Genomic DNA, 22,661 nt, shown 5'->3' with positions numbered 1-22,661 from the left:
ATTTTAAACAACCGAATAGTATTCCATTCTGTGTACATACCAGAATTTATTTCATTGTGTCTCACTGTTAAGTATAAGTGATATTATAATAAATAGCTTTTGATGCACATTTTCAGAAGTATCTCTTATGTGCGTAAGGACAAATTGGTCAAGTACAGTTGTTGTATCCAGGAACATGAATATTTTAAAAGGTGTTTGCTACTGCTGTTGATTGTTATCATGAAATAGGGATGAATTGGTGGAGGAAACATGGCTTAATCCCCTTTAAGTAGTTTCAGTTTAATTCTGTGGGTTTTTTTTTTTTTTGGTGGGGGAGGGCACTGGGAATTGAACCCAGGGCCTTATACATTCCATGCAAACAGACACCTAACCACTGAGCTACATCCCCAACCCTTAATTCTGTGTTCTTAAAACCAGTTACAGTTGCTTAAACATTGGCGGAGGATTAATTATTGGACAAAGTGGGCAAACAAGCAAGGATGTAGGAGAAGAGAAAACAATTAGATTCCTCAAAGATTGGCATTTGTTCATTGTGATAGATAGTACATAGGGCTAGAGAGTTTTAAATACAGACTGAGGACTCAAAATATTTGTCATGGACTCTCACCTGGTCATGGAAGGAAATGAAGGCAACAGAGGATTATTTGGGAAAAAGCGAAAGTGTTTTTCATCCATCTTCCTGTTGTTTTAAATGTGTATTTTAATGTAGTTTTGGTCATACATAGGTAAAATATATATATTTTTACTTTGAAATAATTACTATTTCATAGAAAGTATCAAAGATACTTCACAGAAGTCCTGTGTATCCCTCACCCTCTTTCCCCAGTGATTACATCTTACATAATTTATTTTAGTATCGTATCAAAACCAAGAATTTGGTAATATTTTAGTGTATAATTTATGACAGGTCTCATTTCAAATGGTAATTCTTGAATTTTTTAGTGATTGTTGCAAACATATAGAAAAGCTTTAAAAATATTTTTATTTTATTTTCTTCATACACTTTGTCATTGTTTGAAATTATTATCTTTAATTGTGCTTTCATATTCACTTCTGCCTTTTCTCTATTAAGTCTAAGTTTTGAGTTTACTTTGAAATTTCTTGAAATTCGTAACATGTTGATCACACCTTGAATCAAGATTTTAGTGCTAATAGTGGCCTTTTCTTCTTTTTAGGTTTTTTAGATTGCAGCCTTGATTGCACTTTTGTTAAAAGAACTGGTAGTATTCACAGCCTTAAAAGCTCAAGTGGTGTGCGTTTAGTTGAATGTTCCAACAGAGCTCAGTTTCTTCTACTTGTGGCTGTTGAAGCAGGCAGACCCCTGGTATGATGCTCTCTGTTGCTGAAAGAAACTCCTTTGTTGCTATCTCAGGGTACTGAACCATGGCTGCAATTAGAAACCACCTGGGGAATGTTCCTTCACAAAATGCTGAAACCTGGAACCCTGGAGATGGGATTTAAGTGCTATGTACTGGGGCTTTGGCATTTGTGGGGTTTTTTGTTTCCCTTTCAAAGCCTAGTGATGATTCTTATGCACAGCAAAGATTAAACAACACTAAGCTGTGGTATTCATTGTAGTAGATCTGTCCTTCAGTTTCAATTTGCAAATTCAAGAGCTCGAATGTGTGCATTCCTGTGTGGCTTGTGACAAAATGTTAACATTTTCCCCATGCTTACTCTTTACATTCACTAATCAAACCTGTTTTCTCTACTACCGAATTTAATATTTTCTTTTACTTCTCTTTGGGATTGTTTCATTTCTTATTACACACAAAGATTTACAACATATTATTAATTTGCTATCAATTGAAAATACCTGACTTTCTGAGTGGGAACATTAATTGAAGTTTACTTTTTCAGGGAATGAGAACATAAAGTCTAAATTACTTCTCTCCTTTATTTTCTTTATTCCTCTGTTGTTTGCTTTTTGGTTCCTCATCTGAAAAGTAGGCATTGAGAAGGAGCAGTATATAAACAAGTTAGGACTTGAGGAAAGAACTATTCTGTTTTTATCTGTATCTCTTCTTCCCTGCCATGTCCTTTCATTAGTAAGGCAGCAATATCTATGAATTCTAAAATAATGATTGCTTTAAGCTAGTATGTTTTGGATGTGGAAGCATCTTCCAGTTTTGTATCTTTTCATTCTATTAACCAGAAGTTGTAATGGTTCTTAAAAATCTGTGAGTCACAATGCTCAGAAAAATTTTACTTGAAACCTTAACTGCATTGCTGATAAAATGAAGCCTACTCAAAATGCTATCATTACATGTAGTGCATAAATTTTATATATCTTGACCATCATTTCAGGAGGAATTGGCTTCCTTGCCTATTTTACTCTTACTAGTGATTCAAAAAACAAAAAATTGAACATGGCTACACCTGAAAATGAACATAGCACTTAGTCTTGATGCAATTTTTAATTTTTGAAAAAATTTTTAGGTGATTCAGTCTGGACCAAAAAATTAAGGAAAAAGTCTGCTGACACAGGAGGGAAATGTGCCAGGCTGATTTAGTAGGTTTTGGAGAAAGGATTCAAGAAAAAAAGATGAAGAATCATTCATTCCTGAAAGTAAGTACCAAGTCAGGTAATTTGTTGCTTATTGATAAGAAAAAACTGCAGATTATTTCTTAGTCTGCTCAGATATAAGCATATATGGCAAAATTTTCTTTGGGAAAATTTTTTTTGTGCAAAATTTGAAATGTTCTCATCATTTAGCATTCCGTATTATTAACGTTTATGTGAATATTTAATGACAGTTGAGTTTTGACATTTGTAGGGAATTTTAAAATCCTTATGTGTAAACTGAATTTGCTTCATAGTAAACAGGCAAATACAGGATGTGTGAAGTGTATTAGTGGAAACTGCCTAGTGGATTTTGCTTTAGCATTTGTATATTTTGATTTTAGGATACTTGTTACTTTGGTTTGAGTTATTTATATTGTCTCCATAAAGATGAAGAAAATAATTTCTTAAGTTACTGCTTTTTCTTTACAGCTACAGCTGACCTTATGACTCCAGAGGAAAAAGATAAACTCTTTCCTGCTATTGGTTATAGTGAGAACACTTTAACTTAACTTTACCCAAGCAGGTAATTATTAGGGTGGCTTAACAGGCATTTTGATTCATTTTATTGTATTTTGATTGAAGTAAATTTTTGACTTTTAAATGACTAAAGGAAATATTTTATCATTAGTTTCTGCTTTGGCATTTAATTGATGCTTTCAGTCAGGCCTTACCAATTAAAATTCTCTCTTCAACTTTAGATTTAATTACCTTAGTGAATGTGAATCTAACCAAGCAAAAAGTACTTAGAGTGTTAAATCAATTCTTTAAAATTTTTTATTGCAAAGTTTAACTGATATGTAAAAGAGTGACTAAAACTAAAATGTCTTGCTTATTTGATTGATTAAAAATGGAACATTTTGTAATATGTAATTAGTCCTGTGGACGAGCTGCCTAAGTCCTTCAGCTCTGGTCTTCTTTATGATTGCATTATCTCTTCTTGGCTCTTCAAACTTCATTAAGTTTTAGAATCAGCTGGTCAGTTTCTACGAAAAGAATTAAGATTTTCATTGGGTGTTTATTGAGTGTATAAATTAATTTGAGGGAGAATTGATATTTTTATGTCTTTTAATCTGTAAATATAGCATACGCCTCTCTTTATTTGCCTCTTCCATTCCTCTTGGTGAAGTTTTATGGTTTTCTCTAATGTCTTTTTTCATTGTGCTATAAATGTCTTTAAAGTTTGATTGAAGTAGAATTTACAAGCCATAAAGATCACTGATCTGGAGGCAAATTTTGGAAAAGAACATTTCCATCCTCCCCAAAAATTCCCTGCTAACTTTTTCCAGTCATTTTTCTTAACTTGTTTTTAAAAGCAACCACTTTATCACTTCGTCAGCATTGCAACTTTTTCCTGCTCATACTTAGTTTGTTTCTAAGATAATGTATTGGATATTCATCCATGTTTTTTGTGCTTTGTTAGATACTTCCTTTTAATTCTTGAATCATATCTCATTGCATAAATATACCATAATATTCCACCCATGTACTGTATATATTTTTGCTGTTGGCTGTTAATAACACTGTTGTTAACATTCTTGTATAACTTTTTCATGTTTATTAGCATATATTAATTGTACAGGGGGGATTTATGTTGATAATTCCCAATTCTGAATAGCCTTACATTGTATATTGATTAGATGACCCCCACCATTCCTCCTCAACCCCTGCCCCATCCCACTTAAAGCAGTTGCAAGAGATTTTATTGTTCTATTTCACAAGTGTCTTGTATAAGTTTTTTGGGTACATATATTTCCATTTCTGTTTCATAAATACCTAGAAACAGAATTGCTGAGTCATAGGGTAGGTATATGTGTCACTTTTTAAGAAGATGGCAAGTAATTCTCCAAAACTGGTTATAGTGTTTTATATTCCTACCACTCATTCCAGTTCCCCACTTCCTTGCTGCATTTGGTATTTTCAAGCTGTTTACTTTTAGCCATTCTGTTGGGGACGACATGGAACTCTACCATAGCTTTCATTTTCATTCTCCTGATGACAAACAGAGTGCCTTTCTTCATGTCTTACTGACATCTGTCTATGTTCACTTGTGGAATGTCTAGTACAGTGTTTGTTGCCCACTTAAAAACAGAGTTGTTTTCCTTTTATTTTTGTGGAAATTCTTTCCCTATTCTGCTTACAAGTCTTGTCGTATGTACATGTAGAGTTACGTGACATTGTAATTTGTGCGCATATTTCTCAGTGTGTGCCTTGCCTGTTGATTTTCTTAATTGTGGTTATTTATGAGAAAACTGTGTTTTGATGTTTTTCTTTTGGTTGGTACTAACATTAGATCTGTTCAGTAAATCTTTGCTTACCTCAGAATCACAAAGATACTGTCCTGTGTTTTCTTTCTAGAAATGTTATGCTGTTCTGGGTTTTATATTTAGTCTTGTATCCATCTAAAATGACTTTTAGTGTTTAGAGTGGCACCAAGGTCAAGGTTAAGGTTTATTTTTTCCCTATGCCCAGTCAGGTCTTTGAACAGTATTTGCAAGGCTTTTGTGTTTTTCTTGTTGAATCGCATTAGCCCTTTGCTTGGAAATAGTTTGCCTCCATGTATGTGGGTGTGTTGTGGGATTCTCTTTAATTGAACTCTTTTCTACGCTCACACTAATGTCTCCCTTACCCCACCTAGATTATTATAGTTTCTAGTAAGACCATCAACTTGGTTTTCTTTCCAGTTTTTCTTTTTGTAGTGGTAGGAATCGAACCCAGGGCCTCATCCTTATTAGACAAGTGCTCTATCACTGAGCTACATCTACAGGCCTCGGTTTTCTTTCCTTTTTCTTCTTTAAAGGGTGCTTTGACTATTTTAGATTGTTTGAACTTTTAGTTCTTCTTACCTGTGTTTTCAAAAGTACATTCTACAGTTTTGTTAGAAATTACATTGAATGTGGAGATTATTTTTGGGAGAATAGTAATTGTAGCAACTTGGATATTCTAGTCACTTAGTTCCTTTCTGTCTTTCTGACCATCAATCTGTCATTATTTCTGTTTTGTTTGAAGAATGAATGTTCATTATCGCTTTCCTTTTAATGATGGCATACTTAAAATTAGTTTTTGTAATTTTTGTTTTTCTGGAAATACCTATTTTCTATTCTTTCTTGTTGGATATCCCCCCCGCCTCGCCTGTTTAGTATTCTAGGTTGTTAATTATTTGTTGTCAAAGTTTTGAGTATACAATTGTGTTGCAGTTTGGTCTCCATTGTTTCTCTTGTGAGTTTTATTCTATCACTTTGATTATCATTTCCAATCATCTCTGCCCTTTATGGATCTTTAAGGTAATTTCTTTACTGTAGATTTATGTAGTTTTACATAATGTATTCATTTTCGTTTAAATGGTTTGAATTTTTTTATACTGGTAATGCGACCCAGGGCCATGTGCATGCTAGGCAATTGTACTTTACTGAGCTACATCCCAGCCCTTGGCTGGCCAGTTGGCCTTCCTTCTTTTCTTCCTTTTTTTCCTTCCTTCCTTCCTTCCTTCCTTCCTTCCTTCCTTCCTTCCTTCCTTCTTCCTTCCTTCCTTCTTTCCTTCCTCCTTCCCTCCCTCCCTCCTTCCCTCCTTTCCTTCCTCTCTCCCTTCCTTCCTCCCTTCCTTCCTCCCTTCCTTTTCTAGCATGTGTCATGAGGTCTCACCAATTTGGAAAATTTATCACTTCATTTTGTTTCTGTTACATCATTCTTTTCCTCTTTTACTTTTGAGAGTAACAATGTATGTTGGATCTTCTCGTGGTATCTCATGAGTTTCTTGTTTCTTCTTCATCTCCAAGTTACTTATTCATTCTTCATTTGGATAGTTTCCTCCAATTCTCTCTTGGGCTGTTTATTGTTAAACTCATGCATTTAATTCTTACGGGTTTGGGGTTTTTTTTTTTTTTTTTTTTTTTGTATTTTTTAGTCCTCAAATTTCCATTTGTTTCTTTTTTCCTAATAGCTTTGAGATCATGAACTAGAATACTCAGTTTTGTGTCTCATCTCTTTGAACCTAGTAAACAAAGCTGGTGCCTAAGTAGGTCTAAAACTTGATGTATGGAGCTTCTGTGATTTTGCTTCTGGTTTTTGTTATTTCTGTGTGGTTTTCTGTTTATTGAACATACTGAAGTTTGTTTTTATAAATATTGGGCCTGGGTTTTTTTTGTTTTTGTTTTTGTTTTTTTCTGTTGGAGAAATGGAGAAATAATATCTTTCTCCATAATAGATGGAGAAATTAAGCAGAGGGAAATTAAACAGAGATGGTGGCTCTGCAGTACCAGCAAATGGGATCAGAATATCTCATGTTAGGGACTGAGATGATTTGGTGCTATAATGCAGATCTGTGGTCTGTCTGCTTCCAATTCACCTTTATTCCCAGGAGTTAGTCCTTTAGGGTCCCAGCCAGAAGAAAAGAAGTTTTGAGAGTGCCCTTGCTCTTTGGTGGGACTTGGTTTCCAGTTTCTGCACTATGAGTCTCATTTCACAGGCTCAGAGTTGCCAACTCTTAAATTTTCACATTTCTCCAGATCCCAAATTCCAGAGTCATCTCCCTGGTGTTTCTCTGTCTTATCTCCAGTCTTGACTCAGCGATTTTTAGATATGTGTGTGTGTTGTTAATTCTCTAAACAGATAATCTCAAAGTGTTTTTTCTTTTTCCTCAGAGGATTGATCAGAAATACTTAGTTTACTTTAGTGAAAACTGCTGAATTGAATCTTTCTGCCACAAAACGTATTGTTGTCTTTTCATTATCACCTTCAAAACTAAGAGAAAGGAACTTTTGATCTTTTGGAAATGTTCTGTTTGGGATAGGCAGTTTCATTGAGTTTTCTAATGTTCATTTATTGTGAGTGTATGGATACCAGAACCAACGTGCCTGGTTGGATCACCATTTAATTCAACATATTTAATTAAGAAGAAACTATTAAAACAATTATTTAAACTCTAACAGTTTTCATTTATCCTTCTGTATTTAGTATGTTGCCCACATAATGACCCTGAAGTTAGTAAGCGCCTCTGTCACACTCAGAGAAAACAAAAATATTCCAGAAATACTAAAATTCAGATAATTGACCTGGGCACCCATGTATCTCAGCGACCAGGAGCACAAGCTCTAAGGTAAATTTAAAAACTTCAGTGTTTACTTCTAATTATGATTCTAGGCCAAAAATGTAGAACGTTATTCAGCATTAAAAACTGAGTTAGTAATAGCTCTTCTTTAATTCCTTTTCTTGGTGTGTGCCAGGATAGTCTTTTATGTTTTGTTTTATAATGGAACAATATAATTCATGATTTATTCCACCCTTCATCCTTTCCTGCACAACATTTATCATATAATAATTTATGTATAGTCTCCATACCATGAAAACTGTGCATATGTACAGTAAGTTTCTTTTTTCAAGATGTTTATATTGCAGTTGATCAGAGAGGATATATAGAACGTTAATAGTTTAAGAACTATGTAGCATATTACATAACTCAAGTGAATAGGTGCTGTGACATTAAAAATCTCACAGTGCTATGCAGGCTTGGTTGTGAGTGAGAATAACTGAGCCTGGAGGAAGGTTAAGCTAGTGAATGGAAAGCACACTGGGAGACCTAGGGAGGAAGTAGAGGCATGAGAGTGACATGAAAATGGGGACATGTGGTCTGTGACACTGTGACACATGAGCTTTTATGCCTACAGCAGTGATCAGAACTTCTGTAGTGTTCTGGGCTTGGCTAAACTGGGTCTTTCATGTGGCTGATGAGAAGTTAATAACAACAGTAACAGCAGCAACAAAAGCAGATTATGTGCATAAATGAATGCCAGGCTGAGGCAGTGGGCAAACATTTGTCTCTCAAAGGAGTTCTTAAAGGAAAAACTTGGGATTTAATCCATTGCATTATAAAGGATCTTATTGCTTCCCTTTTCTTAATTGGATCATAAAGTAGAAGCAAAATCAGAACACTGATATATAATAGGTTCTGAAGCAAGATATTTACCATCACTTGTAGCTTCAGTTGCCTGATACTGCATTGCTCTTCTTTAAAACTGAGTTTGAAACCAATCCAGAGGGCAGTCCTGCCGACCAGATTCTCATCATTCAGTCTCAGCCTGTTGAGGTTATTTATAATGCTGTAAATGCAAGGAGAACATGACTCTATTAAAATGATTTGTATTTTTCTCTTTTTTTTTTATTTCCTCAAAGTTTCTCCAGTTAATGTTGAGAAGTGGAGTTCTGACTAATCAGAGGTCCAAACTAGACCTCTGTTGCTTTTTCCATATGTCCCTCTGGAGTGTCTCTGCTTCTGTAATCATGTGCACATGCCTGCTCCCCTCCAGCAAGTTTACTTGCCTGTTCCTTTCTCAAGGTTCTCTCACCCAGAGAGGTGCAGTAGGACAAAATATCTTTGCATTCCTTCCTCAGTTCAAAGCCACAGTTGTTTAGAATTGAGGTGAACCATTCCAATTTATAATGGAGAAAGAATTATGTATAACCTTTTTATATTTTATAATTCTTTTATAGACAACCATCAATGCAGTGCTTGAATTCTTTCGATCAAACAAGGGTTTGGATCTTGAGCAAATAACATCAGCTACGTTGACAAAGCTGGAAGAAGTTAAAGCAAGAACAGCTAAGGTGAGTTTGATTGTCTACATAAGCATCAGTTGTAAACAGTATATGTAAAGTAGAATAGGTTGCTTTTTTTCTGTTGTAAACTGGTGTTGTATTGTTCAGTGGTCACGGCTTATTCAAAGTTCAATATGATTGTTGGCCTGAGTAGAAAGAGAATTAACGTGGGTACAGATGATTCTGCCTGCATTACATTCAGGAATCCATGCTTCACAATGAGCTTGAGGTGGAAAACCTACCTCCATTGCAGTTCTTCAGCAGCTGTTCAGCTGCTGAACATGAGTGACTCTAGTTTTAAAGATAAGTGTTTTTGTATTACATGGTCTTAAAACTCAAGCCAACTGTTTTATCTAGTTGCTTAACCAAGGAAATAATAAATCATTCTATCCCTAGGTACAGTACTCTGTTGGGTTTAGTATGTTATGCTATGATGTGATCGTTTTCCATTGATTATATGCAGTTTTCACATTCTGTGCTGAATTGGGATTCTTAATTTGAGACAAAAATTTGTACTCTTCCTTAATATTTTTCAAGGAAAATTGTTACCCTTGTTAATAGTATGATCACAAATTTCAACTTGACTACCTAATCTTATTTTATTTTTTGATCTTCTTTAGGACTTACACATATTATTGAACCTTGAAAAGTCCTTGATTTAAGGGTCAATCTAAAGCCTTGTCTGGTAATTCCTCAGACAGGTTTTCACCAAGAAATGTCAGATATTCTGATTTTAGATTTTGGTACACTTCAGGTAGGTATAGATGCTTTTTTGTCTGCCCATCTTTGACAAGCTTGGTAACTGACTATCTGATACCTTGGTGTTTTTTTTTTTTTTTCTTCCCCAGTTTACTTGAACTAAACCTACACTAATTTTTTTCCAGCTTAGCTTAGAATATTTCACATATATTGTATGTCTGTTAAAACTAACAAAGATACTCCAGAATTTTCTGTAATTGTAGGAGATTTGACATTGAGGACCGGATTGCATCCCTGTTTTCCTAGTTGGAGAGAAGCAGTCTTAGTTTTCATTGTTTACAGTTTATGTAGTGTTAGTTGTTGCTTGTATATTTTGACAATAGAAAACTACACATATGAATATATGTTTAACTGTCATCAGTAACTAAGTACAGTAAGTGAACTCTTTACATTATGGATTTTGTATCTCATGGAATCCAAGCCTCTCTGGAAATTTCTGATGATTTCCAGAAATTTAGTCCTGAATTGATACTTTATTCTGTTGGGAAGAGGGAAAATGAAGTAGAGATTAGAACTAAATTCTAATAGCTTAATAAGTTTCATGGTAAAGGAGGGAAAAGCATCAAAACTGTGCTATTCATAGTAAAGGGTGCAAGGGTAGTAGTAGGGAAGGTGAATCTATGGGTCAGGAAGAGGAAAAGTTGCCCTTCTAGACAGGTTATTTGGGGCAGATAGCATGTGATTCATTGATGAAAGTGTGCAGCACCTGTTACACTAACAGTAAAGATGTATGCTGAAACACTAGTTTCCTAATAAAGTATTTACAAATGATTACCAATAAATTTAGTAAAATGTGTATTCCTTGAGGATAATCTTCTCAGTTTAGATTTCAATAAAAAGCATCTATAGTATGTTGATGTATATACATTTCTGTTAAGAAAAAGATTGAGGCTCTTTTCCTTCCATTTTAGCTCAGCAGTAATGATTGAGGTTTATGGGAGACTACTAATTTATGTATGGAAGAAATAATGAAGCATATGAAAGTTTGATGTGCAGCTTCAAAATAAAGACTGAAATAAAGACTGTGCAGCTTCTCTTCATAAGATCAGGTAAACCAATGTTCAACTTTTAGACGTTCAAATTAGTTTGAGTAGTATTGGTAATATATGTGCATATATTTGCACATGTATATCAACCCTGATGACTATTTTACATACATATCCTGCTGGTCACTTTAGAAAATCAAATGGGGGCGTACCAGTGCAAACACTGTCACCTTTATAGATAGAAATAGAAATTTGGTTATTCATATTAGGGTTCTGGTACCATTTGAATCTAAGCCCACTCATGGTCTGTGTCTTTGTAATGTGACTATGAAACCACTCAGACATAAATGGAAGTCTCAGTTGGTTCAACTACCTCTGTCCTAATCCTTTTGGAATGTTTCTTCCCTCACTGTTTTTATTGTTAAATATTACTATATGTTAGTTTACCCTTTATTTCTGTAGTACTACATTTGCTGTTCTGAGTATGTGAAAAGTGTATCTACAAACTAATACAGGTTGAGCTGCCCTAGTATAGAAATCCTTAAAGTAGTTCCCTGTTCTTTTCATTGTAGTCACCCGCCTTGATCACTAATTCTGGAGTTGAGGTAATAAATTCCTCCTTTGTCTCCCATTAATTTTGAAATGCAAGATACACTATCAATATTCTTCAAATATCCAGTTATTTTTATCAGAATCTTTGACTTCTGTAGATCTGCATTAAAATATAGATTATTTAACTTTTATGCTGAAAGAAGTAAAAGTTGGTATTCATTGAATATGCCTGTTAAGTATTTTCTAGTAATATAGAATAGTTTTGCACAGAATATCTGATTTTCAAAAGTCATTTAGTATTTTAAATTATTTTTTAAGAGAGAAAGTGGAAAATGATGATTTTAGCATCCATCAACTATGCATATATTGCAGCCAATGGATATTCATAGTGAGTTGGCCAAGGCAATGGTAGGAAAGGATATTAAAATGGCCAGGTAATGTATAAGTTCCTTTTATATTAGAAATCAACAGGGTGAACTATATCTGAATCAGTTACTGAGTCTTAAGGAAGCAAAGATATTTGTGGGAGACAAAAATTAATGCTTATTCTCTTTAGAAAAATATATTAAAGAAAATATGTTTTGAGTGATATTTCTTTTTTCTTTATTTTAATCAATACTGGGGTTTGAACTCAAGGCTTCATGCTTGCTAGGTAGGCTCTCAACCCCTTGAGCCACACCCAGCCTGAATGATAATGTTTTTATCTTGGAATTTGTATAATAATTAGTGATCTGTGATTTTGAGATGATGCAATTCAAGGTTCAGTATCATCAATGAGGTAATATAAAAAAATTAGAGGCTCTTTTGGTATGAAACCACATTAAAAACTGAGAGAATTCAGGGCAATAAAAAATAGAAACAGAATTAAATGATTATGAAATATTCATTGTCTTTTTTTTTTTGGCCGTATTCGCATTTACTGGTAGACCTGTGGCTACTGTCAGAGGGTCTGCGGGAGGGATGCAGCCTATCCCATAGGGTCCAGGCGTCCAAACTCTTGGTTTCTGTCCCCCACAGGGGCCCTTCCCCACCACTCCTGGCCCAGCCCCCGATGATGCTGCTGCTGGGGAGACTCCTCTGCTCATCTCTGCAGGCACAGTGTTCATCCTGGCCATTGCCCTGCCCCGGTGTTGCTCAGCTGGACCTGACCTGTGACCCTGCACAACGAAAAGGACAAGGGTGCAGGACACATGGACTGGGACCCCGGATTTCAGGCCATGCTCTCCCTGCCACACCTGCCCTGCATGCACAGCCTAGGGTTCTGTGCACTGCCAGAGAGTCCACACATGTGCTGCAAGGGGTTGCTTTTCCTTTGGGGATCCTGGTGCCACCAAGTTGCCATGACTGCCTCCTGCAGGCACTAATGGACAAGGCAGCAGCCCACTCGTGTCCCAGGCCGCCCCAGGATGCCATTATCACGGTGTCCTGTGGACTGCAGGAGTTGAAGTCTGGCCACGCCTGCTTCGTGTCCAGCTCCGGGCCCGAGCACATGCAGGCGAGGCCACCATTACTCTGGGCTGCCCTGGCAGCGCCCTGAGCCTGGTCGCTGAGTACAGTCGGGGCAGTGGGCACCTCCACCTCCAGCGGCTGCATGCTGAAGGCCGGGCAGGAGGTGCCCTGGAGCCTTGCACCATGGGCTGCTGCCTCAGCCTGGTCCTGCAGCCACAGGGTGCGTGTGGGGTTCTGGGGCAGCTGCAAGGCTTCCTTGGACCAGGACTTCTGCATTGATGGCCTCAGCGAGGAGCAGGTGCACTGCCTAGATGTGTATGTCAAGGCCAATCTCAAGGGCCAGGCCTGGAGTGGGGGGTGCCTGCTGGGCAAGGGCAAGCTGCTGCTGACTGCATCTGATTCTTTAGCATCTGACAGCACCTGTTGTTAGGTCACTGTACAAAATAAATATTTATTTTTATTCATGATCTTCCTTTATTCACGTTTTAGTTTTTGGTCTACAGCTCTGTAGATTTGGTACAGAAGGAAAAAGTAGTGACACCCTCCCCATTCACAGCCCAGATTTCTCTTTCTAGACCAATTTTATTTGGAAAGGTAGGAAGGGTTGGCTTGGGACTAAAAGAGAAAGAAAGTGTTGGGTCTGGAAACCTAAAGAGCAAATGAGTGAGTATCCCATCCTCCATGGAGAGCATTATGATTCCTGCATCCTGAGGAGGAGGTGTAAATCTGCATTCCTGCACCCTGAAGAGGAGATACAGGGTCTCATAGATCTGCCACAGTGCTGATGAGCAAAATGCTCTCAACATTGTTCACTCCTGCCCCCAATAAGGGGCAAACAAACCAGCTCATCTAAGCGCAAGAATCCATGGCCAATGAGAAGAGCCCACCTAACCCTTACCCAAACTCAGAATTAAAACATCCATAAAAGCCCCAGCCTTCACCTGAACAGGGAGCCACTGGTTTCTGGGCTCCCCTGCACTGCTCTAGCTGTAGCCCTTCCTTTCTCTCTAATAAATCTTACTTCGTGTACCAGCTTTGGGTCATCATGAAGCTGCCTTATGAGCCAGTTCTCTGGCCTGTGAAGCCAAGGACCCTCGATCCCAGCCTACAACATTTCTCACCAGCACATAACCAAAGGAGGTCCCCTCATGAAAGGGGCACTATTTCTCGTGCTCCCTCCCTTGCTTGAGCAAGCTTTCTCTCTGGCTCCTTGGTTATTACTGGACCTAACAGGGCTTAACTGGGTATGACTGAAGATTTCAGTGAATTCTTTGTTCAGGGCCCAAGCGACATGGGATAGACAGAAAGTTGGGGTCAGGTGTGTTATACACTTGGCTGGAGATGCACAACCCTTATTGCTGCTTTTCTCTATCTTGATTATTTAAGGCCTTACTCCTTGCAGTTCTTTAAAACCTTGCTTAAAACCTCTTTCCTTAGGCTTGCACTGTCCCATGTTTGCTCTTAGCTTATCTTTAGCTTAATTGCTCTTAAAATCTTTTGCCCCCAACCTCGCACTGTCTTGGTGCTCAAACTTGCAAACAGCCAGACCTATAACATGCATATACATAAGTCTTAAAGTCTCATCTTAGACTTGCACTGTGCACTGTCCCAAATTCTCTTTGGCTTTTCTTTACTTTTCCTAAGGCCTATGTATGAAGTTCTTTCTCAGCTTTGCTTTCTGAAGCCTATGTTAAAGTTCTTGGTACAGATTTTCTATCAACTCCTCTTTAGCATTTTCCCTTTAACAATTCTTTTACCTTCAGCAATTTTTCCTTTCAATAATTCTTTTCCCTTCCAAAAGCTTCCCACATCAAAAGGCCCAAAGTAAAAGCCTCTGTCTTAAAACCCAGTATCCCAGGAAGTGGCAATTTGCATTTCAACTCATCTGGGAATTCCTATTGCAGTGCTAATGAAGAGGAAGATTTGCCTTGAGGCAGGACCTTAAAACATGGGAAGCTGCCAATTAAAACCTGTAAAAGAGGTTACCTTAAACAGGGCCATAAGGCATGAGAAATTGCCAATTAAAACTATACAAGGAAGTTCAAAGCCTAGATAAAGGGTATCATGCAGAAATAATCACGCATTCCTGCCTTCCTTTGTCTCCTCTTGTAAATAAACTTTCCAAAGCAGATCTCCCCTGCTGTTCTTATCTACACCTTAGGTCTCTAACTCACCACTAGCTCATCTACTAACCCCAGCACATTCCTTGTAACCTGATGCCCTGCACTTGCTCTTTAAGTATCCCGTGAATTCTTTGTTCAGGGCCCAAATTATGAATATGAACTCATCTGGGTCCGCTGGTGTAAAATAAAATCTGAGTTCTCCACTTCTCCAAGTGTCACTTTGTTTCTCGTCTGACAATATTTCCACAACACCAGGAGTACCAGGTGACTGCAGGAGAGAGACTCACAGCAAAGGAGGCAGATGCAAAATGAAGGCGGGAATGCCAGACTTTTCTCCTGCTTTTAGTTAACTTGTGGTTTCCAAGTAAGGAGGCAGTGCTTTTTAGCAGAAGCAGTTTCTAAGTACCTGTCATACTTTGAGACAGTCCAACATTTAGAAATAGAGAAGAGGTCAGCGTGTGGGGACAGGGAAGCAACACTGTGATGTATGAGGAAAACCAGCTGACATGGTAGGCAAATGGAAAGTGCTCCAAGAAGGCAATGCTCAAACCACTGACACCCTGCTGGTCAAGAAAGATGAGAACTGGACATGGTCACTGGCATTGCCAGATGAAGGTCACTGGCAGCTTTGACAAGAACAGTCGTGTTCAAGTAAGGGTTTCAGGAGACACACAAGGATGGGTTAATATGTGAAGGAAAGTGAGAAAGTACAAACTGTTGGGTCTGAAAACCTAAGGCAGATGAGTGAGTATCCCATCCCCCATGGAGAGCAATATCATTCCTACATCCTGAGGAGATGGAGGCCTGCATTCCTGCATCCTAAAGGAGAGATACAGAGTCTCATAAATCTTCCACGGGGCTGATAAACAAAATGCTCTCAAGGTTGTCTCCCCCCTCCCATAAGGGGCAAACAGACCAGCACCGCTCTCACTGGCACCAGTCAAGCTAACCTGCCAGGGAAGGCAGTCTGCAGTGTACAGATAACATTGGTCTAACTTTGTCTTCTAATAACAGACTTCCCATGTTTTAAAGGATGATTTTCCTTCATCTCTCATATTCACTGCCAGCCAGGCATATTTCTTCCTTTCTTTTACATATAAGAGGAAATGTGTTGTAAATGAGAATTGCCAGTATTAAAATATCTGGAGCAGTGGTGCCTGCCTGTACTCCCAGCTATTGGGCAAGAGAGATCAGGAGGACCACAGTTCAATGCCAGCCTGAGCAAACAGAAAAATTCTATCTCAACAGACAAGCCTGAGAATAGAGATAGAAGGGTCAAGTTCCACAGCTGGCCCCAGGCAAAAATCCAGTTTGAAAAGTGACTTAAGCAAAAAGAAAAAGGGGGGGGGGGGGAAGGGCAGGGCTTAATTGGCAGAGTGCTGGAGGCCATGAGGTCAAACTTCATGAGGAAAAAGAAAAACAAAACCCAACAAATTAAAATATGTGGCATGGTGTTAACCCTGGCTCCATTACTAGTCTGCATTCAGAGGGTTTTTAACCATCACTGCTCATGAAAAATGCTATTTAGAAAAGTTTCAGTTCAGTGGAGCTATCGTTATCTCAAACTAGCAGTATTGTCATGTTTTTCTTGTGTCTTTTATCTTTTTATCTTCTACAAAATCAGAACAGGAGGATGGAACGGGTCCTCTGTGTGTGTGTGGCGGAGGTGTTGGCACTGTTGTGGAAGTATGGTCAGAGAAGAAACCAAGCCACACTCGGAGAGTGGAGAACTCAGATTTAATTTTTACGCCAGCAGGCTCAGATGTGTACCTGTGTCTGAGCCCCTGAACAAAGGATTCACAAGATATTTAGAAGGTAGTGCAGGGCATCAGGTTACAAAACTGTGCTCAGTTTATGGTGTCCTAACCAGTGAGTTAGATTGTTTAGGTTAATTGGGCTGGTAGCGAGCTAGGGACCTAATGTTGTTTAGATAAGAACAGCAGGGGAGGCCCGCTTTGGAAAGTTTATTTACAAGTAGAGACAAAGAAAGGTGGGAATGGATGCTTATCTCTGCATGGTGCCTTTCATCTCAGTTCTGAACTTTTGCATGGCTCTAATGGGCAATTCCTCCTGCTTTATAGCTCTGTCCTTGGTTACAGCTTTTAATTGACAGTTTGCTGTGTTTTACGACCCTGTTTCAAGGCTATCTTCCTCTTCAGCACCAGTGGGAGGGAAGAGGTGGTGGTGAAATGGGGGTAGAAGAGTGAATATGGTGCATATAATGTGTACACATGTATGTAAATGAAAAAAGTATACCTGTTGAATCCTTCCCAGGAATGTTTCCTCTGGGGGAGGGAGGAAAAAGGAGAGTGGTAGAGGGGGTAAATTCAAGTATGATATATTTGATACATTGTAAGAGTCTTTATAAATACCACACTGTATTCCCACCCAGCACAGCAATAAAGAAAAAAAAAAGTTTCAGTTTTTGTCACAACTCAGATGTAAACTGGGTATCCTAAAAAGGTTTTCATTGAACCATCATGTAGTTATTGATGATCAAGCAAGAAGCTTGCAGTGGTTGGCCACATGAGTGACAGCACATGACACACTAGTCCACATCTGACTTGTGCTTTTGTTTTTTGTGGCACTACAGGTTTTGAACTCAGGGCCATGCACTTGGCATGCAGGCACTACCACTTTAGCTGTGCCACCAGCTCTTTGTGCTATTTTATCTGTTTACCACTTCCTTGGCCCTTAGGCCAATATTTTTTTAATATCTAACTTCATGTAATACTGAAGTAACTAATACCAAAGTCATATACACTGTCCTTTAAAAGAAAAATAAATAGAGCGTGAAACACCTTAGCTGTGTATAGCATCCTTGTGGGGCATTTTTTTCTTTTTTAAAAAATAAAACATTGCTTTGGTAGTTGAAATAGCAAGGCATTTTTCCAGAAATTGCTGTGATCACTATTGTCATTAGATTATATGCATGTCATTTTCCTAAGTAGATTTTTCCATACATTTCAGGGTCATATATTTTCCATGAAATGATAGTGGTTACCTCTAACCAATCTCCATTAATGTCAAGTGGTCAAATAATCTAAGAGCCTAATCAAAAAGATCTTAAAAGGACTGAAGTAGAATTTTATATCATAACATCATGGAATTTGGAGTTGAAAAAAGCTTTAAGAATCATTTTGGGCAAATGTCTGTCTTTTTTTTTTTGCAAATATATATGTCTTAATAATGGACCAGAGTGGCAAATTTCAGATTTCCCCAAAGCATGCAATTAGTAAAAGACGTGAACTCGACCAGTGCTATAGATGTGTGCTGATATGAGATTGTAGTGAAGATTCACATAACAAAATAACTAAATATAGCTGAGAGAAGAAAGTGTAAAAATGACTTTGAAAAGAAGACTAAATTTTTTCCCAGGACAGTGGTCTCTTCATATCCTTAGGGAATTGGCTCCAAGACCCTTACAGGTATCAAAATCTGCAGATGCTAAAGTTTCTTATAGAAAATGGCATGGTTTTTCATATGGCCTACACACATCCCCCAAATACTTTATGTGTCACTGTAGGTTACTCATAATGTCTAATAAAATGTAAATGATGGGTAAACTATTGCTATACCATACTCTTAGGGAGCAGTGACAAGAACAAAGTCTACACATGCTTAATGCAGAGGCAATTTTAACTCATAATTCTGATCCACTGTTGGCTTGATGTGTTAATATGGATCCCAGAGATATGGGGCCAACTATTTAGAGAGTAGAGCAAGGAGTGTGTGTGGCCATGGCATGCTGACTGCAGAATACAGCCTTAAGAGTTCTCATTTGGGCTTTCGGTGTCCCAATATCTACAAATGATTTGGCACAATCCTGACTCTTTGAAGTTTACATGTCTTCACATATTCAAGAACAAAAACCTGCACTCTGAATCAGAAATATGCCAGTTTAAATAGCCTTAGTGGAGTAAAAATTGAAAAATCACTCTTTTGCCACTTCGCTTTACAAAGACAATGCATTCTGTGCCTAAAATACTGCTTCACTGTGGTCCAAGATGTGGTCAAAGATTATTACTTTGATCCTAATGTAATTTTACACACACTTCAATAATTCACAGCCATGGTCTCCATATCCATACCCAGGACATAGGTCCAAATAGTATTTGGGGGCAAAGGCAGTTGAAGTACAAAGCCAAAAGTGGCCTCTATGTGATTTCTATGGTATTAAAGGAAGGAAAATACATAAGTGGATAAAACAGCACAAGAAATGTTCCTTTAGAACATCTGTTATATGATGAACACTGTTCAAGATTCTAGATTTATACCTGTAAATAAGACATAGAAGTCCTTTGCTCTTTTGGAATTCGGAGTTCAGGGCAAAGGAGGAACTAGACAGCAAACAATTTCAGCAGTGTTTCAGAAAATAAAGTGTGATAGTGGGAAAGCCTGTGGCTAGGGGGAGGGAACACCTTGGACTGGGTGATTAAGAAAATCTTACATGAAGATCCCAGCCTCTTCTGTATGTTCATGTGTGTGTTGCTATTGTATTTCAAGCCAGTGTGCTGATTTGGGTACTCCTGCCCTCCCAGGATCACCTGGTAATCTTTCCAAGGACATCTGCTAGTACCTTATTGCTAATGGGGTGTACTCCCCAGTGGAGTGCACTTCTACACTCAGACTTGTGAGTCCAACATACACTAGACATGAAATAAATCCAAGGCATCCCATAATGTTTATAAACCCTGTTTTTACTATTTCACACATGGCCATAGCAAAATCCCATGAGGTAAGAATTTTATTGTGGGTCTGTAATGGCTAAGGTATTCATCTTAGAGGAGGCCAAACTGCTGAAATTAGGTCTTCTTGGGGAAATAGTGGGTAAATAGCATCATGATTTTTCTTTTCTTGTCTTTCTCTTTTCACTCTATGGTTTTCATAGCAAACTTTCATCCTTCACACACTTATGCTTTCTCAACCACTGTTTGAGCTATTCACTTTCTTTGAGTCTGAGATGGATGTTGTACATTGGTTCCTTCAACACCCAGTCCAAGCAGTCAGCTGATGGTAACCTCCTCCTGTGGGCAGATAAGTTGCTTAGGTTTTGAACTTTGGACCTTTGAATAGGTGCTGGCAGGAGTTGAGATTTGAAGGGATTTGGGTATAGATTAATGTGTTTTGCATGTGAGAAGGACATGAATTTTGAGGGATCAGGGATGGAATAAAATGAACTGAATGTCTATGTTTCCCCCAAAGTCATATGTTGAAATTCAACCCCCAAGGTGATGTGATTAGGGGGTGAGGCCTTTGGGAGGTGATTAGGCAGAGCTCTCATGAGACATTAATGCCTCATAAGAGGCATTAGTTAATATTGCAGAGGGATCCCTCTTGCCTTCTAACATGTGAGATTACTGTGAGAAGACCATCTAGGAGGAGGTGGACCCACACTAGACATTGAAACTTCTAGGCCTGGACCTTAGATTTCCAGACATAAGACCTCCAGACATAAGAAATAATCAGCTTCTGTTTAGGAGATATCCAGTCTATGGTGTTTTGTTACAGGACCCTGGAATGAGTGGGAGAGGGAGCAAATTGCAACATGAACCTCTGCATTTTGTGGTTTTCACAGCAAGCTTTCATCCTTTACACTTTTCAAGGTTCACAAGCACTGTTTTGGCTAGTTACTCCCATGTGCCCAAGGTAGATGCAGTAAGTGGACTATTTCAAAACAATTCTTACTGCCTTCCATTCTGAGCTGTGGAGGCTAGAAGACAAAAACTTGGCTTTACAGCTTGGAGTAGCCATGTGCCTCAGCCATGGCCAATGAAACATAGGCTTCCTCATGAAGCCTGCTGGAATATTCACGTAGCTGGAGGAATGGCAACATTGCTAAGGAAGGCAGGATGATCTTGGTTTCTCAGTGATACCACTGATCCTTCACACCAGTTCTGGGCAACCTACATCCAAAACTCATTTGGGTGTAGACGAATGCATCCTTTACCTGGGTTCACACATACACAAACACATTCCTAACTGATACAAGACCCATTTTGCAGAGAACACTTAGATTCAGAAGAGTTACATATGTCAGCTGTGTTAGTCAGTTTTCCATCACTGTGGTAAAAGCAACTTAAGGGAGAAAGATTTATTTTGGCTAACAGGTACGTAGGTTTCAGTCCATGATTGGCTTGCTCCATTATTTTTAGGCCTGTGGCAAGGCAAAACACCATGACAGAAGAGCCTGGTGGAGGAAAGCTGCTCATCTCATGGCAGCCATGAAGCAGAGAATGAGGAAGGAAGGAACCAAGGACAAGATACACCCTTCAAAGGCATGTCTGAAGTAACAGCTTCCTCCAACCAGGCCCCACCTCCTATTAGGCCATTCAGTATGAACTCATTCACTGGTGAAGGTAGCACCCACTGATCTAATCACTTCTCAGAAGTACCACCAGCTGGGGACAAAACCTCAAAACAGAATCCTTTTGGGGAAAACACTTTACATTCAAATGCTAACAGGATGATTATACAGCAAGGAAACCATGAATGTAATTACAAACCTTTCAGACCTCCCTGATCACTGGAATTTCCACATTGTACTCATGTAAGCCCACTTTTTAAAGAGGTTCACTTTTATTTTTAAAAGTATAATTGACATAAATAAATTGCACTTTTTTTAAAGCACACAGTTTGATGAGTTCAGACATACATTTCCTCCCATTAAGCCATCACTTCAATCAAGATAATTAACATATTCATCACTCCTAATAACTCCTAATAGTTTCTTCATGTTCCTTGGTAAACAATCCCTCTCTTATTGCTCCTTACCTCTCATCTCTCATCTGCAGACACCTACTGATCTGCTTTCTGTTACTATAAATTAATTAGCATCTAATAGACTTTTTATTTATTTATTTTTATTTTTTTCATTTTTCTTTTATTATTCATATGTGCATACAAGGCTTGGTTTATTATGTAAATAAATCTGGCTTCTTTCATTCAGCATTATCTTTTGATGTATTGGCATCATTGCCCCTATCAATATTCAGTTCCTTTATATTGATGAATGCATGACTATTGAATTGATAAACCACAGTTTGCCTGTTTGGAACTGTTTTTCTATACCTTGCATCTGTAAATTATTTCTTTGTTTTCTTCTCCTTTTTTATATTCTCAGATTTTAATTAAGCATGTTACATGATTCCATTTTTTCTCTGCATATCAATTATATTTCTTTTTAAAATTTCTTTATTAGTTATTTTCATTTATGTAGTATGCACTTGCAACTAATCTAAATCTACTTTTAAATCACATTATAATGCCTTGTTGTGTCAATGTAAAATAACAACCAGAGAGATTCACGAAAGAGAACATTCATGCCACAATAAACTATGGGCAAATCCAGGGAGGTTGAGACAAAGGAAGTTTTTAAAGGCATAATGAGGAGGATCAAATAAGATCTAGAAACACCAATCCTGGGCTACAAGAATCAGTAACAATAGCATTAGTTCAGTGTTCAATATACAGTTGTTGGGTGATGTCCTCACAGAAGTATATTTGGTGTAAGGCCATATCATATATTATAACCTCTCTGCTTTATTATTTTATTATTATTGACTTAATGTGTCTCCACTCTGATTCTGACAACTTTCACAATGAGTAGTACAGGAATATAGTAACAGAATAGTCCTC

General features: G+C 38.0%; 1 protein-coding gene across 20 annotated transcripts in view; it reads left to right on the top strand.

Annotated features, from left to right (window-relative positions):
* Window positions 1–15,229, top strand: part of LOC109678242 (intermembrane lipid transfer protein VPS13C-like) — a 55,539-nt gene extending 40,310 nt beyond the window's left edge. For 8 of the 20 annotated variants that reach the window (XM_074066484.1, XM_074066470.1, XM_074066475.1 and 5 more), the window contains 8 exons: window positions 1,176–1,324; window positions 2,440–2,569; window positions 2,996–3,089; window positions 7,517–7,658; window positions 9,050–9,163; window positions 9,775–9,908; window positions 10,825–10,962; window positions 12,469–15,229. In XM_074066484.1, coding sequence (XP_073922585.1) covers window positions 1,176–1,324; window positions 2,440–2,466 — 176 coding nt within the window. In that variant the 3' untranslated portion in view covers window positions 2,467–2,569; window positions 2,996–3,089; window positions 7,517–7,658; ... (2 more) ...; window positions 10,825–10,962; window positions 12,469–15,229. The remainder of the gene's footprint in view (window positions 1–1,175; window positions 1,325–2,439; window positions 2,570–2,995; window positions 3,090–7,516; window positions 7,659–9,049; window positions 9,164–9,774; window positions 9,909–10,824; window positions 10,963–12,468) is intronic. The other 12 variants (XM_074066486.1, XM_074066487.1, XM_074066471.1 and 9 more) reach the window with 6 other exon arrangements.
* The last annotated feature ends 7,432 nt before the right edge of the window (window positions 15,230–22,661 follow it).

Source organism: Castor canadensis, chromosome 2 (assembly GCF_047511655.1).
Source record: "Castor canadensis chromosome 2, mCasCan1.hap1v2, whole genome shotgun sequence".
In the NCBI taxonomy this organism is placed as follows: domain Eukaryota; kingdom Metazoa; phylum Chordata; class Mammalia; order Rodentia; family Castoridae; genus Castor; species Castor canadensis.
Note: the sequence above shows the minus strand (reverse complement) of the source record. Positions and strands in the feature narration are given on the sequence as shown.